We start from the raw sequence: 24,773 nt of genomic DNA on the forward strand, positions 1-24,773 counted from the left end.
TCCGTTTTGAAACATAATTTACCGCTTTAAGTTATACAAAGAAGACTCCTTTATTATCACCATAATACAGCTTTTTCAAAAATGCAAATTTTCATTTCTTGGAGATAGGTATACGATACTATCACATTTTACCACGAATAAATACAAACGAAAAAGTGAAATATATTAACAAAGTCAAAAATTACCTGAAACGACCGGGCTTGGGATAAACATGCTATCTAACAGTCAAATATAGGCGGTTTAAATTCAAGCGAGTAATATTCGTAACAAAGAAAGAGTTTCATGTGAATATTACAGTACCCAACGTCATCACAACACCCAATCTCGACAGGAAATTTGCGAGCTGCCGAGACAAACGACCCAGAATCGGATTTCCCACCATATCAAGTTCGAGCACTGCCCGTGTCCCTTCCAACACTTAAGCAAGGAAAGGATCGTCCGCAAGCCCACACACATCAACATTGTGCAAAAAGAATCCGCATTACTGTGTAAACATTTTCCTGAAGTGTAACAGTAAACGCGAAAATTAAAGCAGAGACAAAAACGGGAATATGTAAGTGGCGTCTAAAACGGTAAACATCTCGCGGATTCTAAATTTCACAGGATTTGTTTCGCAAATCGAACTTTATTTGATTAAGTCATGTGCTTGCTGATGGTTACAGCAATAATGAAAGTACAATAAGGAACGTTAATTACATAACTTGTCTCAGACAATGTGATCCCAACCATAATTGTAACAAATTAATGAAGAAAATGGTTACTTTGTATGTCACATAAATAAAAGAAACGTCAACTGCACGTTATGTATAGTCTAAAAAGACAAAATATTGTAGAATGTAGACTATTAATACAACATTTCAAGGGGTTTATGATAGATTAGTAATACAGTCGATTCTTTAGTACACATTCGCCTTGTATCTTACAGTGGAATGAGGTACCGGCCCTTTTTTGCTTGTTTTTGGTTTTGCACAGGTGTTAGTATTTACAACATAACTTATTCAACTGTGTCTGCAACATCGGATGCCATTATGGAATAAGGTTTATACGCACAATACGCTTAAGTCCGATAGAGTAAAGATAAGGTTCATATGGCATAAAGATAATACTTGAAGACGATTTTTGGTGTTAAAGATCCTACAAACACGCGTAGAGAATTTGGCCACGAGAACCAAGAGAACTTTATAACTTTAATAGGCAGCTGCGTGTACTGCAGCATACAGACGACCGTTTGATTTTAAGTCGCACCCCCGGTACTTTGCAAAACTTTTAAAATCTTACAAGACAAAAACAGTTTTGGCGAAACAATAATAAATATCAATCACAGGCAGTACCTGAAATAGTGATTTAATTTTACGTTTCAATTTGTTTTGAGTCTGGAAATACTGACAAGAACTTCTTAATTTTCCAATCGACGGCAACAACAGTGACGCACAGACGATGGTCGGTCACTGCTTGAATGTTTTGTACACTGCATTCGCTTGCCAACCATTTTAAATGCAGTCCGTGACTAGGAATATCGAATTTCACTTCTCGACGGTTTGTTACTCGCATTAGTTGCTTCTCAACTTGGGAGAGCAAGGTGTCAATGCCGAGGTTTCTCGTGATTGAAGTATAACATATGACAACCGGAATAATACATTTTGTCGATGACTCCGCTTTTGGTCGCTTTGGTTCTGTAGGCTTGTCGAATTGAAAAGTAGATAAACTGTGACAAAAATCGTTTTAAAGGAGCATTGGTTACTTGTTTCCTGATTTTGAAATAAATGGCAGTAAGCCACATAATTTTTAATCCCACTCTTTTGACTAATTTTGACCTTGTCACTGGATGTGTGTAGGTTATGTAAAATATCATTTGGCAAAGGATGGCTTGCTCAATCCCAGTAAATTGACTTTTTCTATTTTTATGTTTGTAATCAATAGAAGGAATAGATCAGGGTCTAAACCTCACATTGACTTAGGTGTGTTCAGCAATTAAAAACACATGGGCCCCACCAAACTTACAGCCAATAGCAGCTGTTTAAATAATAAAGGCACTCCCTATTGGGCCCAATGAAAAAAGGTACAGAATATATGTCTGTTAAACATAACTTGAGTGGTCTTTTTCACATTCAAAATCAAAAAATAAATGGTGCTACCATTGCATTTGTTGTTACATTCATATAATGGTAGAGGTACTAACACAAGAACTCACACCAGAAACGGTTTGCTAAATACCGATAGGTGGCGTAAAGAGCGCAGAAAATACTGAACAGGCGTTTCGTTCACCAGGTTGCATATTTAATAAATTCTTTCGTTCGACTGGTGTAATGCTAAACAAAATACTAGTTGTTGTTTTCAATAAGTTGTATTTTAGCTGACGTTTCGCCCACCAGAACGATAGGGCTTCTTCAGAGCAATGAATGAATAATACAGCGGGCACAGAGGCGAAAATGTACAAAAACAGCGGGATACGATGAAAAATAATAACAAAGGCTTTCCGTGAAGAGCTGCGTAAAGAGCGCAGTTATTTACATTAAGAGCGAGACTGGGATGAGTTAGGGACTAAATTTAACATTAACTAGAAGGGTGGCTTTCTGATATACTTCCATTTTATATATTCTATACGATATTTACCAATTTACTATACACATCATTTGATCGCTTGCTTTGACCCAGATATTGTCGTCCAAGGTCGGGTTTTAAACACAACCATTGACCTGTAGTAACCTCTCAGGGTGCAACGACTGTTTGACCTATTGACACCGTTTTCAATAGCACGCCGTCCTTTCTGTTCAACAACACCTTTTAACCTAATTTATACATGCCTTGAGTGTTGAGTCCTAAATTTATTGCCAAAAAAACGCTACGTTATGACGAAAGAAAGTTCTGAACTGTGTTAGTAATACCTACTAGTTGACCTTAAGTAACCCGTGGTCATGCGGCGGCCGACCTGACAACGAGCATTTAAAAAAAACAAGTTTTGCTTGACATATACGAAACCGAAGCACGCTTATTAGGTTTAAATCACGTCATAGGTGTGAAACCTTTGCCAAAACTGAAAATGTGAGTGATAACTTAATAAAACGAAATAGCATTGCTGTGCAAAACAGCTGATTTCTGATCACCAAAACGACGTCTCGTAAAACGTCTGTCCGACGTCAAGCTGAGCCCTCCTGCTATCGTAAACCAGTGAGTTACTCTCTTGGGACTTCTGCCTACAGTGTCTTTCTTGACCAAACGAGCGTTAGACACATTTACGTTTCGGGGGCCTGTGGGTGAACCGCTGGGTAATTCGGGGTCAAACTTCTGGAAGATCAAGTTTGGATTAATAACTAACATATGTCAAAATTTGAATAAATCTGAAGCACTCTTTCTTTACCAAACAAGCGTTACAAACCAGCGTTAAAAATTTTACGTTTCAGGGGCCTGTGGGTGAACCGCTGGGTCATTCAGGGTCAAACTTCAGGAGGATCAAATTTTGGTTAATAACTAACATCTGACAAAATTTAAACAAATTTGAAGCACTCTTTCTTGACCAAACGCATATAACAAACCATGTTTTAAAAAATTTGCATTTTGGGGGCCTGTGGGTGAACTGCTGGGTAATTCGGGGTCAAACTTCAGGAGGATCAAATTTAGATTCATAACTAACATCTGTCCAAATTTGAATAAATTTGAAGCACTCTTTCTTGACCAAATGCGTTTAACAAACCAGCGTTAGACAGAAAAAAAAAAAAAAATACGGACAAAAACAATATGTGTCCCCTTCAGGGAAGGGGACCCATAATAACTGGGTTTTGGGGTTGAATGCTATTATTATTATAAAACCTCAGACTAACCCTAATAGCCCCAACCGTCAACATTTTTTTATGCAAACTGCATTTAAAACTAGAAAGGTGGCTTTCTAATATACTTCCATTTTATATATTCTATGTCCTATTTATCAATTTACTATACCCATCATTTGATCTACACATATAATTGGGTCCCCACACACGCGTTTGTGCGGATTTATGGTAAACAAATGTTCCAGTTATTTTTAGGAAAAACTTTCAGAAAGCATTAACTCAACTTTAAAAGTTTTGTCCGTATTCTTTTTGAATCATTATTGTCATATAATTACAAAAAGTAGTAAATAAGAACGGGAAAAATACTTTCAATTTAATCTCATGCTTTGACCTTGATATTGTCGTTCAAGGTCAGTTTTCGAACACAATTTTCCAAAACTGACTTGTAAAACGTCCGTCCGAACGTCAAGCTGAGCACTTTCGCTCTGCATTCACCCGCCTTAATCGTAAACCAGTAAATTACTCCCTTGAGGTGTGAGACTTCTATCTGACTGACAGTGTACACATATTATGGGCTGTAAAAGTAACTATTAGGGTTGGGCCGATTAAGGCAAAATTTTAAATAATAAACGGAATAACCTACTGCAAACAATTGTTTAACATTTCAGCACATTAGGGCTTGTATTTTTGGCCTAAAACTAAAACTTATTATTTAAAGGTTTAAGGGGCCAAATAAAAGTTACAAAATTCTTTAGAATACCTTACATTGCACCAATCAACAAAGCATGAAACTCTCAGATTATGTACTTTAATGGGTACAGCAGTTTTAATTTTTAATTTTTCGTTTTGAGGGCCTGTGGGTGAACCGCTGGGTCGTTCGGTGCAAATTTGAATACATTTAAAGCACTCTTTCTTGACCAAACACGCCCAACAAACCAGCATTAGACAGAAACGAATATTTTTGGGTTTAAGGGGTGAAAATGGGTAAATATTTTTTTAAGGTACAAAATTCTTTAAAATGCCTTACATTGCACCAAACAACAAAGCATATTACTCCTAAATAACATACTTTAGTCCAGGGGTGGGGAACCTGTGTCAGAATACAATTTAGGATGTTGATAATACACACTGCACCAGGCGCTAAAAACTAGACAGAAACGTATTTTTTTACCTTTATTCCACATTACTATTTGATTGGCTCTAGGGCAGCGGTTTTGAAACTAGAGCCAAATGTTTGCGTACTGGTACACAAAGCGATATCCGTAGAACTGCCAAGAGACCAAGGTTCTACAATCCTACTTGTGTTGCAAAAGAATAATTGTTTGCGCATAATCGAATGTCTTAAACTTGTCTGTGATGTCACAAGCTGCTCTTAGATTGATATTGATAAACAAGCGAGTTTCTGTGTTAATAAAATCCTGAATGTGGCAGTGAGGGTGGAAATGTAGTGACAAATTTTATTTAGCTTGGACCATAAGTCCAATAGCACATCAACCATTCTGTAAGTCAAAAAGTTTGAATGTCACTGTCCTTGGCCTGAGAAATAGTCTGTGCGGCCTGAAAGAGTGTCGATAAACCGTTTGGCGGCCTTCACAAACAAAAAGGTTCCCCACCCCCACTTTAGTCAGTACAGCCGTTTAAAAAAATGTTTGGGGACCTGTGGGTGAACCGCTGGGTCGTTCAGGGTTAAACATCAGGAGGATCAAATTTGGAATAATAGACCCATAATTTGTGAGCGCGCCACCTACCGAAAATTAGCCAACCTGTCTCATGCGAGTTTTTGTGTTAGTAGCTCTACCTCTTATAATAACCTTGTTTTGAAACACAACAACTTAATTCATAAAAAAATATATATATTAATTCATAAAACATATATGAGGAAAAGTCACAAACTTGACATTACAAGCTTTTTTCCAATCTTTTAGATTTGTTTTATATATGATTTAAACCAGTGGTTCTCAACCGGGGGTCAAAGCGTTTTCAGGGGGTCCGCGACAACTTCCTAATTTTGCAGACGACGATATTGATAAAGCGCTATTTAAAAAATATGTCTCAGCGTTTTAAAATAGCATGAAACTTGTTGAAAATCGTTCTTGATAGGCGATAAACCAAAATGCATTGTGACATTTTAACCCCATTGTGATGCAACAGAGGTAAATTTTCAGTGGCAAACAACGTCACATCACAATGTAACTGCTCTATTATTGAGTTCCGATGTCGCAGCCCAGTCAAAGTGATTGAAATTTTGGTCCTGGACCAAACGTGGTTGGTTCTGCACCTTTATTGGGTTGCTTGTTAATAAAAAAGGACAAAAAATACCAAAACCTTCAAAGGGGTCCGCGATAAGCCTGACAGTACCAAAAAGGGTCCGCAAAGGCAAAAAGGTTGAGAACCACTGATTTAAATGCTTTGGAAAAACTGCGTTGGGCCTGTTATTCCAGGGACATGTAAAAAAATATCCCACATCTGTCACAAACAATCAGCATACACTGACATAAAATTTAAAGTTACCTTCGATCAGTCAAGTCCACTTTGTTTCGTACTTCAACAATGTTGTTTAAAAGAGTTTCACGTAAACCCATGCTCAATAGAAAGGAAAGTACACTTTTCAGCTGACCTTTGCAGTCAGGATGGCTCATGTCCCGTACATGAATAATTAAGTCCTATGAGAAATATAAACAAAATCAGACTTTCGAAAAAAGACTACCTGTACTCAATTGGTCTCCAAAACTTACAGCTTGTAGCATGTCTTCCATGATGGCAGTGAATGCATTAATTAATCCTTTTGGAATATCAGACAAAAATCCAACTGAGTCTATTAGCACATAACTGACAAATAAGTCACATTGTTAGTGTTTACTTTTAAATATTTGTAAATGTAACAGGTTTACTTTAGTTGGTTCGGAAGAACTGCAGAATGTGCTGTGACATCCAACGTTGAGAACAACTCATCTTTAGGTTTAGCTCTACCAGTTCTGGACAAGATTTGTACCAAACTTGTTTTTCCTTACAAAACACAAAAAATAGACTACAATATAACTAACCCAAAACTAAACATATTTAGTGTACCAGCTAGGGCTGTTATCAAACAAATAATTATTTGAAATTTTTAATTATTTAAAAATTTATCAAATAATTTTTTACTCATTTCAAATAATCAAATATTTTTTTCCTATGCAGTAAACCTCGATATACGTACAAAATCAATTTACTTGAACACATTGGTGACATTGTTATGGAATTGCGGTTACACAGAAGCACTTAAACATATGTTTTCAGCCTTATATTAATGTTTATTACCCATTCCCCCAAAAATGTTGGACAAAACAGCATGATAATTTTTTGTTCATTTCGGTATTAGTTACACCCAGGAATAATTAAAGTTTTTCAAGCAAGTGATTAAAATGGTATAGAACCAAGAAAAAGATGTTGTAATAGCATAAAAATACACACGGAATATGTACATACGGTTTTGACAAAATTACGGAGAATAATTGAAGCTTGTCTCTACCTGTACTAATTTATTATTTTAAACAAAAAAAGATGTAGCCTAGATTTAATGACTTACAAAATTCGTTTAGTAATTTCAACTATCCTTATTTAATAATGACTCTGGGACTTATATATCCGGTATTGTAAATTATTTGAATTACTTGTTTATTTGATTTGAAAGGGAAAAAATTATTTGATTATTTGAAAAATTTAAAAACTTTATTTGATAACAGCCCTAGTACCAGCATTTGTATATCCTACTATGGCAACAGTCGGAACGCCAGAGGATTTTCTGACACTACTGACAACTTCTCTTTCTTTTTTAAGTTTTTTTAATTGTCTTTGCAGCTTTTGTTCCTTTGTTTTAAATTCACGGGCGATTCTTTCCATAAAACTTTCTCCTGAACAACTTAAAAAAATATGATGAGAAAACTCTTTTGCATTTGTCAAAATACACAAGTTAAACATACCCCTTGAAAGCCATGTACTTATAAGGATCTGCATATATGTTCTGTTGTATTTGAGGAAGTGCAGCCAAAGTAACTTGCAACTGCGCAAACTTACTTTGAGCTCGCAGATAAAAAATATACAAAACAAGTTCCTGTCTGAAATAGTAAAAATGTTTTAATAGTTCAAAATTTTTGGTTGTCCTATAAGCAACACAAATCTTCTACATAAACAAATAATTTATTATTATGTAAAGCAGGGGTGGGCAACCTGCAGCCTGCGGGCCACATGCGGCCCTTCATTAAAGGTTGTGCGGCCCGCAGAGACGCTTGGATTTCAAAAGTACTGGCAAACGAGTCCAATTATTACATATTTTTGAGCTGATTAATGCGCCTGATGCTAGTTTTCTGCAATCTATCAAAATGTGGATTTAATCAAATACGAATTATACTTGTAGTTAAGCATTTTTGCTAAGAAACCAAGCAAAATCACTTTGTGTCATGCACATGTGCGGCCCGCGATCCAATTTTGACATTTATAATTGGCCCTACAGTGAAAATGGTTGCCCACCCCTGATGTAAAGCAACAACATGTTGCCGATTTAGGCTAGTTACCTATCACACACATATCTGGTTGCAGATGCATTAATCAATGCAGCTTTGTGTTGAACAGAAAATTGTTTTGTGCTAACGAAGACACATGACACGGATGGCACCTCATTTATTTTGGTGACAGTTTGAGACAATGTGTTTTTCCCCAAAAGTTCATTGATATCCCCAGATCTAAAAACATTTCAGTTTTTTCCTCACAAATAAAACATTGAATTTAACAACAACCGTAATTCAACAAAATGATTTCCAGTTGGTTTCCATCCAGGAATGCTTTCAACTAAAGCAATAGATTCATCCAATTTTGCTTTCTTTACTGTTTCACCATCTGCAACAACCTGCTATTTTTATTGAGTTTATAAAGCAACACATTTGTGTGACCTAATGCAACATAGCCTAATTTTCTTTGAGAGACACATAGCAATAAATTTACCAACCTATCATGTTATATGGCTGAAGAATGAAAACCTGCTGTGATTTGTGAAAATACTTTTCATCTTCTGAAGTGAATACACCAAGAACACTTTTACGTTGTTCATTTTCAAATTTCTGATGATGCACACAGGACACTGAAAACTTATTTGACCTCAACAATATGGTCCTCAAGCAAGATAGTGCTTGTATAGAACTTGATAAAACTTTATGTGCTAAACGAAAATTCATGATCTGATAATGTAACAAACACGGAGCATAAACAATTTTCAATAGAAAAATGGACATACAGCATCATAAAAAAATGAAGTAGTAAAATACAAAAATACAGCTACACAATAAAGACACAATCAAGTGGATTCACACAAACAAATTTCTAATAACGAATAAAGCGAACATTTTTTAATAAATTGGCAAAAACAGGAAAACTGTATATTTGAAGAGCATAACAATATTCATGAAAGCCAAGGTTTATGCATGTCATCTTAAGTTACAAAGTCTTGATTGCATTGACGCAATATCTCATTGTACATTTACCAATGCAAATTTGCAGCTACTTTTTGATACATTGTAAAAAGTAACCACAGTAGAGAAAGTAACATCATTCTGCACATACACTTTAAAAAGTAACTTGCAATCACTTCTTTTACAGAATCCTTGACAGAAAAATACACACTTGGAATATACTTTGTTACTGACCCAATGCGATTTAAATGCGAAAATACAATACTGATTATGTTGTTTAATTTTGCGTAGTATGTATTTTTTCCACATATTACTGGCAAATTTGTTATTTCCCATCATAGAATCTTTCAAATTGTTAAAAAACGAAGCATCAAAGTTAAATTTGAACTGCTTGCAGTCATTGCCAATGTGCATTTCCTCACTTGTGTCTACATATTTTGGTTCTCCAAATTTACTGTAATGAGGTTTCCAAATTTTGAAGGTGATGTCAGATATTAAATCTGGGCTTTTCACAATGCTTTCAGTACCACATGCTTGTGACTCAATATCAGTAAACTGATTAAATTTGGATGAAAACTTACTGGAAGTTCCCAATTCACAATCAGTGGCCTCCTTCACAATAGATTTGTATGCCAACTGGGTATTGTTACTGAGTATAGAGGATACGCCATGCATACTTAACAACCACATGCACCTTAACCTTGTTGCAGCATGAATAAAGTTGATGTTTTGTCGAGGGCTTGGAGAAATTTTTTTCACAATTTTTAACCAAAATCCATGATCAGATGGTGTAAATGGAATTGTAGTACCGATAGCATGCAAAACATCAGCAACACATACTTGAACATAAGGATAAAGTTTGCAGTTGCCACTGTATTCAAATTTACCATCAGAATCATCAAAATCTGCTTCAGTTGACCATGTTGATTCCAATAAATGTGAGGTATTTGTCACTAACATACTGTTGTCATCCTTTTCTCTAATAGTTCCACCAAAATCATTGTTTGCATCATCATCCGAGTCATCACTTACATTCATTAAATTCAAACTGTCTGGATATTTTACTGCTGTATTACTCTGAAGTGGCTCACCAGTTAATAATGATATGAGCTCTTTGTTCTCACACCAAAATTGCTGTAATTCTTGAGCATGAACTTTTGCCATTCCAATGACATTGCTATTATTTGCAGCACTGACCAAAGCTATCCAGTACCCCAACTTATTGGGACAAAAAGGATGAACTTTTTTCATTGCCATTACAAGATGTTCAATGGTTAGTGTGGGTTTGACACTGATCACAGGATTTGCCAAATGTTGGTTGCTGCCATTTAAATGAAAAGCAGATGAAGAAGTAAGAGCATCATCAGAATCTGTACAATACAAACAAGTAATGTAAAAGATGAATGACAGAGATTACTGTTAGGTGGTGTTTAGTTATGATAATGTGACTGGTTGTATGTTAAAAACAGTGTTTCATGCCAAAACATTACATGAACTTTACAAATAAATTTTGGCCCAATTGTTGAAACAAATTCTGACATATAAAATAGTCAATATACAAGAAACCAAATACCATTATATTTTTTTGCATATTGCAAACTTTGAGTTGTTAACAGTAAACTGTATGCATATCAATGTTGTGTGTTGATACAATACTTCCTACAATATTAGCAGTAGTTGAAAACATTTTCTGTGATCAATCAATCAATGGTTCATTTGTCACGATTTCATATAATAGTAACAAAGAAAATTGAACAACAATGAAAGGCCAATCATTGGCCGCACAGTCGTTGACCCATTACACTAGCCGACATGATTTTTATTTTCTGGCGAAAATGGTGACTTCTAAGATAATTTGCTTATGCTGATTACGAATATAAAGTCGCTTTTTTTCTATCAAGTCAAAATTTTTTATAAGTTGTGATTTAAAATTTTGCATTTCACTACTAATAACAGCCTGTTCTTTTTTTATTCCTTGCTGTTGGGTCATAGTTATTATTGTCATAGCCATTATATATCATTGTGACATCATAATAATTTTATTGTGAGTAAACCAGGCTACATACAAGCACAAATTGGGAAAATACCAGCACATGTACAGTACATTATGCCAGCTTTACTCTTGTTTCTACTACAGTTGTTATTTTAGCAATTTCAGTATTCCTCTTAAGAGGTAACCACCGAAGATTTTTGTTTAGTTTTGCATCTTGCAACAGAGATTCGAATAAATGATATTTTATGCCTGGATACAAGAATATTGTCAGGATCAATCTAGTCATCGTTCTTCTAGTGTTGGAGTTACTTTTGTTTAGGCTGTTGCTCGAGTTTTATAAGAAAAATGTCATCTAAACGAAGAAGCTGTATCAATGACCCAGACGTATTTTGCTACATATGCGGATGCTATGTTCCATCTTTTGAACGGCAGAATATAACACCTTTTGTCAAAAATGTCTATTATGCCTATTTCGGTGTAAAATTAGGGGACCAAGACAAACCATGGGCCCGCACAAAGTGTGACAGACTTGTGTGTCATTATTGAGGCAGTGGAGCATTGGAAAACAAATTTTTTTAGCATTTGGTGTGCCAATGGTTTGGATAGAGCCTAATGGACATGGAAATAAATGCAACTTTTGCTCATGTGTTGCATAAAATTCAATACCCTAATTTGCCTTGCGCAATACGACCGATTCCTCATGGGCCAGATGTCCCAATTCCATTGCCTCCAAAAGTTTTACAAACAGTTGAAGAAGATTCTCTCAGCAAAGAGTCATCAAGTGAGTGCCGAGAAAGTTAAAGACAGTGTATTTGTTGGACCTCAAATCAGAACACTCACTAAAGACTCCCAACTTCTTATTACCCGGTCCATGACGGATGTAAAAAAAAAGGGTGGCTCTCTTTCACCGAAGTTGTATCCAAATTTCTTGGAAATACTAAAGACCTGGATTACCAAAATATTGTAGAAAACATGTTGGTTTCTTATCAAGCACTTGGATGTCTAATGAGCAGGGGCGGATCTAGAAAAAAATTATGGGGGGTGTCCAACAATTTTTTGGGAAATTCCCTGATACGATACTGGCGCCATTGGGTATTCCCCTTTCTAAAAAACATAATAACCTTGATGTCATTTACACACCAAAAACGCTGCAGTCGCAAAGTATCTTTTGTAATTACGCAGTGCCTAATGCATAACAGAGATTTGGGGTTGGGAAAAACTGTTTTACTATCATGGACGCACAAAGCTTGTGATGATGCATTGTTTATAAATTCAAAAACATAACACCTAGTTCCCAACCTGATCATTGCATTTCTTTAAGTAAGAAGTTTAAACGACATTGCTCTTCTAACTCTAACACAACACAAAATGTTCACCCATAAATTTTCTTGGCGGGTCGCGAAAAGAGGAACTTTTTTAGTACTAAAACCTGAATTTGCTGTTTAATCGTCTCCACGTTTTGAGACTTGAATATTCTGATATTGGCAACTTAATTCAATGCGTTTATATCACAACACGCGAAATAGTTTACAGGTCAAATGGGAAGTAGGTAATTGTTTGGTTGTGAATTTCATTTTCTTGTTCAAAACGATGCGCTAAGCAACAAAGTGCTTTGTCCAGAATTGAAAGCAGGTCCAAATCAGAAAGTATAAGACCTCAACCTAACTCGCAACTTTGGCATGCCGCAGAGTGAGTGGCTTCTGTTATTACCCGTTATCCAATAGCAAAAAAAAAAAAACCACTATTGATATTAGTGAACAAAAATTCCAGCAAAACTGCTATTGCAAGATAAACGTGACTGTCAGGTAATCAAAATACATAAGTTGCTTAAAAAAAACATCAAAGGACTGAACTAGGGTTAGGGATATTCAAAGTATAATATCGAATCCTTAATCCATTTTTGCCGTTTATATTGGGTAATTGGAACCGATGTAAATGTGTGCTCTCGCCGTGGGTAAAAATGTAAATGCGTTACGTTTTTACGTCAACGCCCGGTCATTGTACCAGTTACAAAAGACTGCAAGTGACTCGTCCCCGTCAAATCAGGGCGCTACCCATTACGTTTATGCTATGAAACGACGTACCGGCGACTTTTTGCAACTTCTTACCAGCATCTATTTGTTTTCCGACTTTGACAACAAAAAACGTTTAAAGGCCATGGCGTTAGGCAGCGATTGGAAGCATGAGATTGTCTATTAATATAGCAAAACAGTAAAGAAATCCCAAACATATGACGTTTGGGTCAAACATTAAAGTGTAGTCAGTAAACTTTTCAAAGTTCACGTTTCTTGCTGCAAATTCGCAAGTAGTTTATTCGGAATTAAAATATTAATCACCCAATGTCCAAGCTTTGTTTGCTAGGGTGCCTTTTTGCAGTTGTTTTAGGTTAACAAACGTTATATATTTGTACACTAGGGAGTCTATGTCAGTCTTCTACCACCATACAAATCAAGTTACCTCAGTATGTTTACAATATATATAGTTACTTCTACTGAAGGCAATAAAAATCACTGAATAAAATTGTTACAATTATTTTTGTAACCTTATGCTAATTTTTCTAGCTTTGTGGATTTTGGGGCATTTAGTTTCAATGCGGTTATGCAAAGTTTTTTCTCAGTGTTTTTCTTTGTTTTGGTTGGTTCTTTTTTACATTATAAATGAAGAGTATGTTTTATAATGTAGTAAACTAGTCTATTTTAGTTGTTGTCAAGATTAATGATTGCACAGTCAAAAATAATATAAGAATTGGATTCGATATTCTGGATTCGAAACAATTATTCTAGAATACCCAGCTATTCTACTTTGAACATCCCTAGTCTAGGGTTGAATTATACGGATATCGGATAACCGACCTATATCCGGATATTATTGTGTCGGAGAATAGTGCCTTTATGCATTTTAAAATAATTTCAGAAAACACACAGTTAATGTGCAGTAACAGATGCAACAGACGACTTTAGGTTTATCCTAAATAATACGAATATTCGCTTTGTTGTACATATTCCCTACTGCTGTTAAAATTCACGAGAAAATTGAAGTCACACAATAATAAAATATATAAATGCATCCACTGTAAGGTGATTCACTCGGAAGAATAATTTTTGAGATTCGATAAAGACATGTTTGTTTAATAACAATGTTTTGGGCCTATTTTCGCTCAGAAAATTAACTGTAGGGCAAAATATGAAACAACTGATGTATCGTGCTTTTTCAGAGCTACACTGCTTAAGCAGTAAATTTGATATATGGTGGACAATATAAACACTAAAACAAAATCTGTGCCACAATTGGATGATGTTGTAATAGACTTGTCACTTGTCATTATCAGGTTAACCGAATAGCTAAATTCAAAATATCCGCATATATCCGTTATTCGGATAGTGGAAATTCTTGATATCGGAACCTACCCTAGACTACAAACTCTTCATTCTAACCCTTGTTATGTCACAATAGACTATTACATAAGCCAATATAAAACGATGAAGGCGCACTGCTTTGAGATAACGACTCCCTGTAACCACGCAGCGGTAAAAGGAACGTTTGGCCAATTTAATCTACGCACAACGTTCTTTGAAATGGAAGTCCGGCAAATTTACAAATTTTCTGAGAGAGGTGTCCAAACACCAGACACCCCCGTCTAGATCCGTCCATGCTAATGAGTTCAAAGGTTCATTTTCTACACGCACATTCGGACAATTTTCCTAAAAACTTGGGTGACATGAGTGAGGAGCATGGTGAACATTTTCTCCAAGACATCAAACCATGGACCCGCGGTATCAAGGGCGATGGGATGTGCTATTGGGGTCTAGGGTTTAGGTTTAGAGGGTTAAGGTTTAAGCTAACAAAATCTCAAATCCAATCAAGTAAGTTAAGGGCCTTGTAGGCTATGTTTCGTTTCACGTACGGAGCTCTTGACCTGTAATATGGCACAAGCGCCCTGAATACAACCGTTTTTGAGTAAACTTTTCATTCAATTTTGCAAAAACATGTGACATGATATTGAATTCTGACTGCAAATTCAGAATCAGCATAGTCAAATTAAGTAAACTAAAAAGTTGAAAAATGTCGCCTAGTGTTATCGTCTATTTAGTATTACGATAAAAAATCTACATGTAAAGGCCAAAAACGGATTCAAAACAAAAACCTGATTTGTTATCTGCAGTTTCCGACAACGGCCAGTATTTGACATTTCCCACATGGTCCAAATCCAACCAATGCTTTGAAAATAACTGGAGGAGGCTGTTAATTGACAAATGAAGAGTAGTATCACTAACCAGCTGCTTACATCTGTACAAATTTTGAAGTATTTCTTTTTTATGTCTACTCCAGGTGCTTTTTAAAGTTTTCACAGTGTTATTTTTGAAAGTTGTATCCCCACTTCCTCCAGTGACTGTCACTGCCAAAGTGTCCCAGTATTCATCTTCATGTGGTTTTAGTGGCAAAACTTTTAACATAAAGACAGCCAGGTGAATTGCTTGAAGATGGTATTCTTTTGCAAAACGTCCATAAACTTCACAGGCATTATGATATTCTGATTCATTTATTGAGCTCAAAAACCTTAACAATCTTTTAACATTAAGGTTATTGTTTGCAACAAATTCCATCCTTAATAAAACATTGATGACAGTTAGTTTTGTTAAAAAACAAACAACTACAGATGGACTTATACTAACCAAATTACATAATATGATATTATAGCTATCAGCACATGATATTATAGCCATAAGCCATTGTACAGTTGTCTTTTAGAAAGGGCATAAATTCAATAAATTAGTTTCAGATGGGTCACATATTTTTTTAAACCATGTTTGTTTGTGTAGACCAGGGGTTCTTAAACTTTTTCGGTCGCGCCCCACTTTACACTAATTATTTATTCTCACGCCCCCCCTAAAAAACGTTAGCACTAATGATGCTTGTCTTGTTTTTTGGAAACAACATACATGGTAGGTCCGCTTTAAGCTACTGTCAAGTTAGTTCCGAACGTTGGAAAAAGCCACTTCAACACTGATAAGTTGCGAAAAAGTAGGCTTTTGCGAACACAGAGACACGTTGCCAGTATTCTTTTAAACTACGCATATGTTGCCCAGAAATTGTTGATTCACTCAAAGTCAGGGCAATCTCTAATGCGAAATTGCGCACAAATAAAGAATGTACAGCCGACTATATAGTACAGGGGTCACCAAACTACGGCCCGCGAGGTCATTTCATCCGGCTCGCGACCCAATTTTTGGTTTGCCAAATCGTATTGATAACTTTGTTACTGTCAAAACTTAATCTACTCCTTACGAAAGTTTACTGTTACGACATGTAAAATTAATATTACCGACTCTCAAAGGATTGCAACGCCCAGGATTGATCCAAACCCAGTTTATTACGTCACAGACAAAACAAAAAGTGTTAATTGTGCGCAAACAATTGCCTTATTGTGTCACTTATGACATAATATACAAGCATTCCTTGTAAGATGAGACTAACTATATAATTTAACAGATTTTAAATGGGGTTTTAAAAAGACCATATCTTGGCGCCCATATAAAAATCGCCTCATGGGCTAAGTTTGAGAAGACGGCACAAGGGCATGTAAACTATGCGGCGGCCCGCAGTGGGAAAAGTTTGGTTAATACAATTGGACATCCATTTCAATGTAATGAAGCGTTTATACTTTAAACAATAAGTTCGAAATCAGCGCCGACATAATTCCAATGCATTAATTTACAATTGTTTGCAAGTTAAAACTTTGCTGCCAGATTGTGCTGCGCCCCCCTTGCGAACGCTTCACGCCCCCCTAGGGGGGCGCGCCCCCCAGTTTAAGAACCCCTGGTGTAGACAGAAACTCTGTCTCACATAAACAAATATTAAAAAAATAGAAAGGTGGCTTTTAAATACTATACAAAGCACCAACCAACAATGTATGAAACTTTTGGGCTATATAATTTAGCAAATATGCTGGATAACTACCTATTCATCAACTTCAGATAACTACCAAACATTATTTTTCTTGACCAATTAGGAAAAAACAAAACAAAAAAACACAGACAAAAACAATATTTGTCAAAAAATAACAAAAAATCAAATGTGTCTCCTTCACGAAATGGTTTTCACCACGTTGTAGGAGCAAAATCAAATTTGTGACATTTAAATTTAAAAAAGCACTACCACACATGATTTAAACCTTACACACTCATTACCCAAAAAAACAAACATGATTATTTTACTTATTGATCATTTTTATTTCTACCTTGATAAATATCAAACATTTAATTTTCTTGTAATTTTTCTTGATAAAATCAAATAATCAACTTCTAGGAATTTTGGCAAAATGTATTTTACTGTTTAATTGACATACTTGCAAACCCTACAGAAACTAGAAGGGTAGCTTAAAAAAAAAAAAAACTCACCCATTTTAGTGGGCTAGTAGGGTAACTAATTGGGTCGACACACAAACTAAAAAAACACAATAACTCAATCAATCATACTGCAAAATTATAGCCCAATCATCCAATGTTTTAAATTATGACCACTAGACGTGTTTTGAGCAACAACCGCCAATGCTTCTGACGTCATAGGGGCATTAACAACCCCCATAACTGCCATGGCGCAAAATCGTCCACCAAGCAAACCACAAACACGAGTAACATACAACTGGTTGCCCTTGTAACACTATTGCGTCACTGAAATATTTTGTTTGTGGTGCCCAGTAACATACAATTACATTTTACACTTTGGGGGCTAGTGAGGTTGAACACAACAATCGACACCTACAAATGGCACACTCTGCAAGTTACCCAAGTTTAAGCCAATCCTGAGACTTTTCAAAATTTCACCCATTTTAGGGGGCTAGCACGGTAAATACTGAGGTTATCAACACAAACAAGTGGGATGTACATCTACATAACTATATCTACCATCTGTGTAAGTTTCATCCAAATCCATCAAACATTTGATGGCAAAACGAATCAGACAAACTTTGGCAAGAAAAAGTAAAATCAATATGTGCCCCTTTAGGTAAAGGGACCCATAACAAAAATCCCAAGAAAATTGAATATATAATTTTATGAAGGTATTAGCTTTAATAAACTGATTACACTTAATAAACCTATAGAGTTTACTTGGTAGTTGTAGTTATGTATAGGGTTAAAAGCTGGTGTGAATTGTAAAAAATGATTGATTGATAGTATACTGAAATTAATATTTTTGCATATTTTCATAACTAGATTAAAAAGTCTAGATGCATGCTTTATTCCTAGTTTTACAACTGGCAGCTACATGCATGTGACATAAAATATATATATATATGTTCTGGTGTATAATAAAATTGTTTTTCTAAATGTTTGGCTTTAAAAGGCTCAGAATAAAAGAAATAATTTTAGGGATTATAAAATGTATGTTACTGGCCAAGTGGCTATAAGTACAGGTTTTTGTGTGTTTTTTGCTTGCAAACAGTGTAAAATAAACCTACAAATAAAATTTAATGTTTATCAGTTGAAATAAAATTATAAAAAGTAATTACTTACCAAACCTAACTAAAGCTAGCATCTTATGTATCAATGTTTTTGTTTCGGAAAGTTTAAGCTGGTAACTTCTACTAAAATTGAACTGTACACAGCCTTTGATATCAAAGTATGATACGTGAAAATTTGAAGAAGTGTTTTTCAAATTCTGCATCAACGTTAGTTCTCTTTTAGGTCTCTACACATCACTTAACAACATATTTGTTTCTGGAAGCAAAAACAAATAGGTCCCAACAAATGTTTACATGCAAAATGATAATGGTATTAAAAGGATTCAATCATTTTTATTAAGCGATATATTTATGGCAATAGTATAAAAAATCATTCTTCATTCATGCTAATAGTATAACAATCGCATTTCGCAAAACATATATGTTTTCTTCAGTTACTCTAATTGTGTGATAACCATGTCAGTAATATATACCCATTTAATGAGTTTTTATTTAAAATAAGGCTCTTTCCTCACACCTTGTGCATGTTGAAGACTTGTTGTGTATCATAAGCCACAATTGACCTACAAACAAAAACCAATTATTTTTGATAAGTTATACTTACATAACTATTAGTTTGAGCTTTTAACTAAAGGATTTTAAAATCTGTTGGTTAAGTGCAAGTCATATCCTGGCAAAAATAAACAGGAATGACGAGCTGGCAACCGTTTTGATCTAGCAGGAAGTGAAATTCCCAAAATTTTGTAAAATTGCTCTCAATGACACAGTACTTGCAACTGCCTTCCTGAGTCCTCATGATAACATTACAAAAACTTTTGTGCTCTATGCCACCACACAAGTAGCAATAAAATAAGAGCAAAAAAGCATGATTGAAATTTTGGGTTTGACAGCTGTGAAAAACATGAAGTTGAAAGGTTTTTTCAAGCGACAGACACTTGAAACTGACAGTGGTCAACTTCATAACCAGATGTCAGCAACCAGATAGACAAAAAACATAGGGTTAGGAAGGGAAGCATTTCAAAACTGGCCAAAATAATCACTTCACTGCATAGATTTGATTAGGCATTAGAACAAATAAAAGTCAGCCATGCAAAGCAGTATTTTTTTAAACATCAAGTTACCTGGGTAGTCCAGGTTGCAGTCTTCCTGCTTCTAATTATGACAAAAAAGGATTATGTTTCTACTTTGGGGTTTACAACAAACTAAATTTAATAAAGATCTTAAACATGCTGTTAAACAAATACCAAAAACAAGGTCAAGAATGTTGAAGTGAACATGACTCATAACACACAGTTGTAAGAAGTTAAACAGCGCAAATAACTTGAAGTACTGAAAAAGTCTGCAGAATATACATGTGAATTGTTTGAAAAAAAAAATTAAAAAACAAAACAAAACTGCTGGTGCAAGTAAAAGTCTCACACTTTATTTGAAGAGTGCAATTACAATCTGGTTTTCTTAAAGGTAGGCGCAAATAATTTAAAGGAGTGTAAATACATTTATAAATTATGCCTATAATGCTTGTGACCAGTTCACCACTGTCATCTCGTCATGTTATCAAACTTCAGATTCAGATGTACTGTACAGTGTACACAACACATCATTATATTAATCAGTTAAGGAATATACGCTGTTAAGCGTTCTAATTTCACTTATTTTCACATATCTATCACGAAGACATTCAAATCAATACTATTGAAAGAAAGGAAAGGAAGATATTTTCCGCTCATCATTTAAAGCTTTTCTCACTAAAGGGCACTGTTGCACCTTGTTGTTACATTTTCTTAAACTTTGCGAAACATTTTTTTGCTTCTTTGTCAATTCAGAGTAAAAAAAAGTGTTTCAATTCCATTTTGCGAAATAATATCGCATTATATTTACTTTGTAATACAAATAACTTTTTAATTTAATCTCAGATACCATTTGGGACTAATTTGTGTTAACATGCGGTACCACACAGTGATCAGTACCACTCTCATCACATATGAGAATATTAAGCCCAAACTGGGCATCTAAAACTAAATTATAGTGTTATTTTTATTATAAACCCTCACCCAGACCCTAAAACAGGGGATTCCCAACCTGTGGTACGCGTACCACTAGTGGAGGCATTTCTGTTGTTTCGTATCATTACGACCTTCAAAATACAGGTCATGTCAATTGTTAACAAAAAGCATAGTTAATGAAAAGCCGTACAACGCTGTGGCACAGTGGGCGTTAATTATGTTAAATGATTGCTCTTGATAGATATCATCTACTGTTTTGTAGCTTAAGCTTCAAATAGCGTTGAATGATTATGAAATATGATTCGAACAATAAATTAGTTGTTCTGCAAGAAGTGGTACCATGCATAGAGCACATTATAGTGGTCTATGGTGGTACGCGTGGCAGTGCAGAGTGTCCAAGTGGTACGAGATCGTAAAAAGGTTGGGAACCCCTGCCCTAAAAGCTCTAGAGCAGGGGTGTGCAACCTTTTTCGTCGGTGGGCCATATAAACAATTTCGGACATCAAGCGCGGGCCACTCAATTTTTTTTCCTATACCGTATTTACACGTTTTTTACCCCACTATTGGTGCGGCTTGCATTGTAATATCATGTCGATATTATTTCCCCACGCCTGCGCTTTGTTTTATTTTGCGTTTTAATTTTCTTTCATGTTGGCTTTTACACGTCAACAAACACTCCATCGCGTAAAGCTATTTGTGTGACTATAACAGCTGTTGACAAATAGGTGCACTCTGTAGCAAAAAAACGAAGTTTTATTATACAACAGTATCTAACATTGCTGTATAGGGCTTGCAATCGTGTAAGTAGGCCTACGATACACAATAAATTTGAATATTCTTATGACACACAATTTTAGTGGGACACTTGAAGTTGAGAGTCCTTACACAGCTTGTCAATGCGGGCTTTGACAGAAGTGGTAGCTACCCTTAACTGACTAACTAAATTTTCATCAGTCAGCTGACTTCTACATCTTGTTTTGGTGAGCTTCATTTTAGAGAAAAATTGCTCACAGCAATAGGTGCTACCAAAAAGGGAAGTCATTCGTCTTGCATGTCGGGACAAATTGGGAAACTTTTCACACATGTATAGTTTGTAAAAGTCTACCAAACTTTATTCAGAATATTTTCTCTTTGTGTCCATGTCAGCCTGCAGTTCAATGAGTTCCATTTGGTAATCGTCAGGACTGTCTTCCACTAGGAAATCAAAAGGTTGAGCAAACAATTTCAGTTTCATTTCATTTTGTCTAAAATCTGGAAATCTGTTTCCAAACTCATCACGCAGCTTCTGTACACTTGCTACATAGTTAGCGCAATCCAGATCAGGAAATTCTCGTTTCCTGGTTGCAAGACACGTGAAACGGATCAACGTAGCTCTACTCAACTGAAATTGGAAAAGTTTTAATTTATTCTCAAAAGCACTGATATGCTCAAACAGCTTATTCACAAGCTGACTTTTTCCTTGTAATTTCAAGTTCAGGTCAGAGAGATGCTGTGTTATATCTGTGAGGAAGGCTAAATCATTCAACCAGTTGTCATCACTCAAAAACGCCACATTCTGATGTTTGCTTTCCATGAAAAACTTAATCTCCTCTCGTAGATTCCAGAACCTCTTTAGAGTGGCAGCTCTACTAAGCCAACGTATTGCAGAGAAGTACACAACATCAGCATACTCACTGTCCATGTCATGCAGAAAAGCTTTAAATTGCCGATGGTTTAAACCTCGTGCTCGAACGTAATTTACACACTGGACAACACTTTTCATGACGTCTACAAAATCAAGAACTTTGGTACACAAGTTCTCTTGGTGAATAATGCAGTGGCTCACAACTACGTCCTGTGCTTCAACTGCATTGAGAAATTTTGTGGTGAATCCATTTGTTTTACCTTTCATGGAAGGAGCACCATCTGTTGTAATACCACACAAGTTAGCAGGATCCAGTTCGAACTTTTTCACTACCTTAAGCACCTGTTCACAGATATCCTGTCCTGTGGTTGTCGAATATAGACTTCCCATATCTAAAAATTCTTCGACAATATCAAAGTCAGCAGTAACAGCTCTGATGAAAATGACGAGTTGGGCTGTGTCACTAATGTCAGTGCTCTCATCTAAAGCCAGACTGAAAGCTTCACATGATTTTAGTCTCTCTTTTAAAGTCTCTTTAATATCATTTGAAAGACAATTTGTTCTGCGCGAGAAAGGCTAGTTTGTTTTACCAACTGGGTTTTCTCTGGACATGCATTTTCTGCGAATATAGTCAAACAATGTTTAATAAATTCTCCGTCACTGAAAGGCTTTCCTTTTTCGGGCATACTTTCACAAATCTTAAAACTGAGTTTTGTCACCAGTTCTGTGTCTTTCTTGTAAGTGGTGAAAACATGTTGTTGTTTTTTCAAAGAATTTTTCAAATGTTCTGTTTTGTCCACTCGTACCTGACCAACCATTCCATCATACTGGGAGGAGTGGTTACTCAAATAATCAGGGGCGGCTCGTGCTAGGGTGCTGCGGAGCTGCAGCACCCCCTAGATATTTTACTTAATACACCTACCATAATATTACAAATAACTTTCATTATTTTTATTTTTTTATTCCTTAGCAATATATAATAAGCATAATTTCTGCCCTAATCACCTTTTTTTTCATTAAAATTTTTTTTTATTGGAAACACTATCTATGCTGGAACTGCAGCTCCAGTTTTCTGACGTTTCATGACGTTTTGCGGTTCTGCGCATGCGCACTTTAAAAAGCTACATGCTGGGCGAAATAGGAGCCAGGGTGCTGCGGCTCGCGCAGCTCCACCAATCACGTAGCGTGTGACCTGGGCACCCGGAAGTAGCTGTCTGTTCCGCGTTTATTGTGTGCCAAGCAAATCACGTGTACCATCAGGTTCGACAATGAGTACAGTACGACAGTTATTCTTTTTTAATCATTTTTACAGTTTTTGATTGAAAGGTTAATCATGGCTTTTCAACATTCTCATTCGGTGACTGTAAGTGAGCTTCAGCAACTTAAGGTTTCGCAGTTATCAAGTTCTGAAAAGGTAAGTATAAAGAAAAAAGGGCGTCCAACGCCTGATATTCAACTTTGTCAGCCAGGAATGAGCCACAACAAGAAATATATACGCAGTTTTAATTCTGAATGGTATCAAAAGAATAAAATGGCTTTGTGGTTGTGAAGTTAAAAATGCACTGTTCTGTTTTCCATGTTTGCTGTTTGGAGGTGATGAAAAATGCTGGACAAAAGATGGTTTTACAAATGTAGCCGAAATAGGTGAGAAAGCAGAAAAACATGAGAAGTCAAAGAAGCATGTGGACAATGATGTTTCACTTTCACTTTTGGGAACTGTTAATATTAAGGAAAAGCTTAGTGAGGCGTACAGACTTTCAATTATTGAACACAACAAAAAAGTGAAAAAAATCGTGAAATTTTGTCCAAAATAATAGACTGCATTTTGTTCGGTGGAAACTTTGAAACTCCCTTACGTGCACGTGTCCATGGACATGATGAAAAAGATGATGCTCTTAATCCAGGGGTATTTAAAGGATTAGTTAATTTTGCAGCAAAGTTAGATCCAGACTTAAAAAAACACTTAGAAACAAGTACAGTTTTCAAAGGGGTTTCTAAAACAATTCAAAATGAAATACTTGACTGCCTTCTACAAATTTACCGTGATGAGATAAGGGCCGAAATTGGAAGAGCTTCTTTTGTCGCTGTCATGGCTGATGATACACCAAGTTAAATGCCTGACTGAAATTCAGGCAATATCAAATGCAGAACAAAGCAACAGGATTTTTGAAATATCTGATTGAAGACAATTTAAAGTTTTGGTTTCTTAACACACCATGTGGACAGTATTTGCAACGAAGTCAATCATGTGTATTGATATAATGGACATGTACTGTTTGTCTAAACAGTAGCTGCTAAATTGATTCACAGGAAGTGTTTCTTAAGAATGAACATTCTACAGACAAGATAGTGTTGACCACCAAGCACATCCTATTGTTGACAAAGAAAAGCTAGTTACTGAAATGAAAATGTTTCTGTAGATCTGATGTTCATGATTACTTTGAAAATAATCTAGATGATGTTTTGACAAGTGAAATTAC

The 24,773-nt window shown here is 35.7% G+C and overlaps 3 protein-coding genes, 1 long non-coding RNA gene and 1 pseudogene across 6 annotated transcripts; 1 reads left to right on the plus strand and 4 right to left on the minus strand.

Moving 5' to 3' along the window:
- Positions 1 to 31: 31 nt before the first annotated feature.
- On the minus strand, positions 32 to 9,034 carry LOC145204109 (putative GTP-binding protein 6). Its single transcript, XM_080076537.1, has 9 exons — positions 8,752 to 9,034; positions 8,543 to 8,642; positions 8,321 to 8,488; positions 7,730 to 7,864; positions 7,502 to 7,668; positions 6,659 to 6,773; positions 6,503 to 6,596; positions 6,279 to 6,430; positions 32 to 1,705 (listed from the first exon to the last, which is right to left on the minus strand). Exons 1-9 carry the CDS (start codon positions 9,032 to 9,034, stop codon positions 1,351 to 1,353), a joined length of 1,569 nt encoding a protein of 522 aa, XP_079932663.1. The 3' UTR covers positions 32 to 1,350.
- Positions 8,836 to 19,917, minus strand: LOC145204107 (uncharacterized). 3 transcript variants are annotated; one of them, XM_080076536.1, is made up of 4 exons: positions 19,788 to 19,917; positions 19,184 to 19,229; positions 15,349 to 15,491; positions 8,836 to 10,581 (listed from the first exon to the last, which is right to left on the minus strand). In XM_080076536.1, the coding sequence occupies exons 2-4, from the start codon at positions 19,213 to 19,215 to the stop codon at positions 9,269 to 9,271; spliced, it is 1,488 nt and encodes a 495-aa protein (XP_079932662.1). In that variant the 5' UTR covers positions 19,216 to 19,229; positions 19,788 to 19,917; the 3' UTR covers positions 8,836 to 9,268. The 3 variants fall into 3 exon arrangements, with proteins under 3 accessions (XP_079932662.1, XP_079932660.1, XP_079932661.1); XM_080076534.1 differs by having other exon boundaries at positions 15,349 to 15,809; XM_080076535.1 differs by lacking the exon at positions 19,788 to 19,917 and adding an exon at positions 18,719 to 18,922 and having other exon boundaries at positions 15,349 to 15,809.
- LOC145204111 (uncharacterized) lies at positions 11,511 to 12,064 on the plus strand. Its single transcript, XM_080076540.1, is given in 3 exon segments — positions 11,511 to 11,709; positions 11,712 to 11,761; positions 11,823 to 12,064. Coding segments are annotated over 3 exon segments (393 nt in total). The 5' UTR covers positions 11,511 to 11,549; the 3' UTR covers positions 12,006 to 12,064.
- A 1,863-nt stretch (positions 19,918 to 21,780) lies between the features above and the next one.
- On the minus strand, positions 21,781 to 23,116 carry LOC145204780 (general transcription factor II-I repeat domain-containing protein 2 pseudogene; annotated as a pseudogene).
- An 828-nt stretch (positions 23,117 to 23,944) lies between these two features.
- Positions 23,945 to 24,514, minus strand: LOC145205645 (uncharacterized). Its single transcript, XR_013853691.1, has 2 exons — positions 24,335 to 24,514; positions 23,945 to 24,009 (listed from the first exon to the last, which is right to left on the minus strand). It is a non-coding gene; the product is annotated as an uncharacterized LOC145205645 (long non-coding RNA).
- Positions 24,515 to 24,773: the final 259 nt, after the last annotated feature.

Source organism: Phallusia mammillata, chromosome 8 (assembly GCF_965637545.1).
Source record: "Phallusia mammillata chromosome 8, kaPhaMamm4.hap1.1, whole genome shotgun sequence".
In the NCBI taxonomy this organism is placed as follows: domain Eukaryota; kingdom Metazoa; phylum Chordata; class Ascidiacea; order Phlebobranchia; family Ascidiidae; genus Phallusia; species Phallusia mammillata.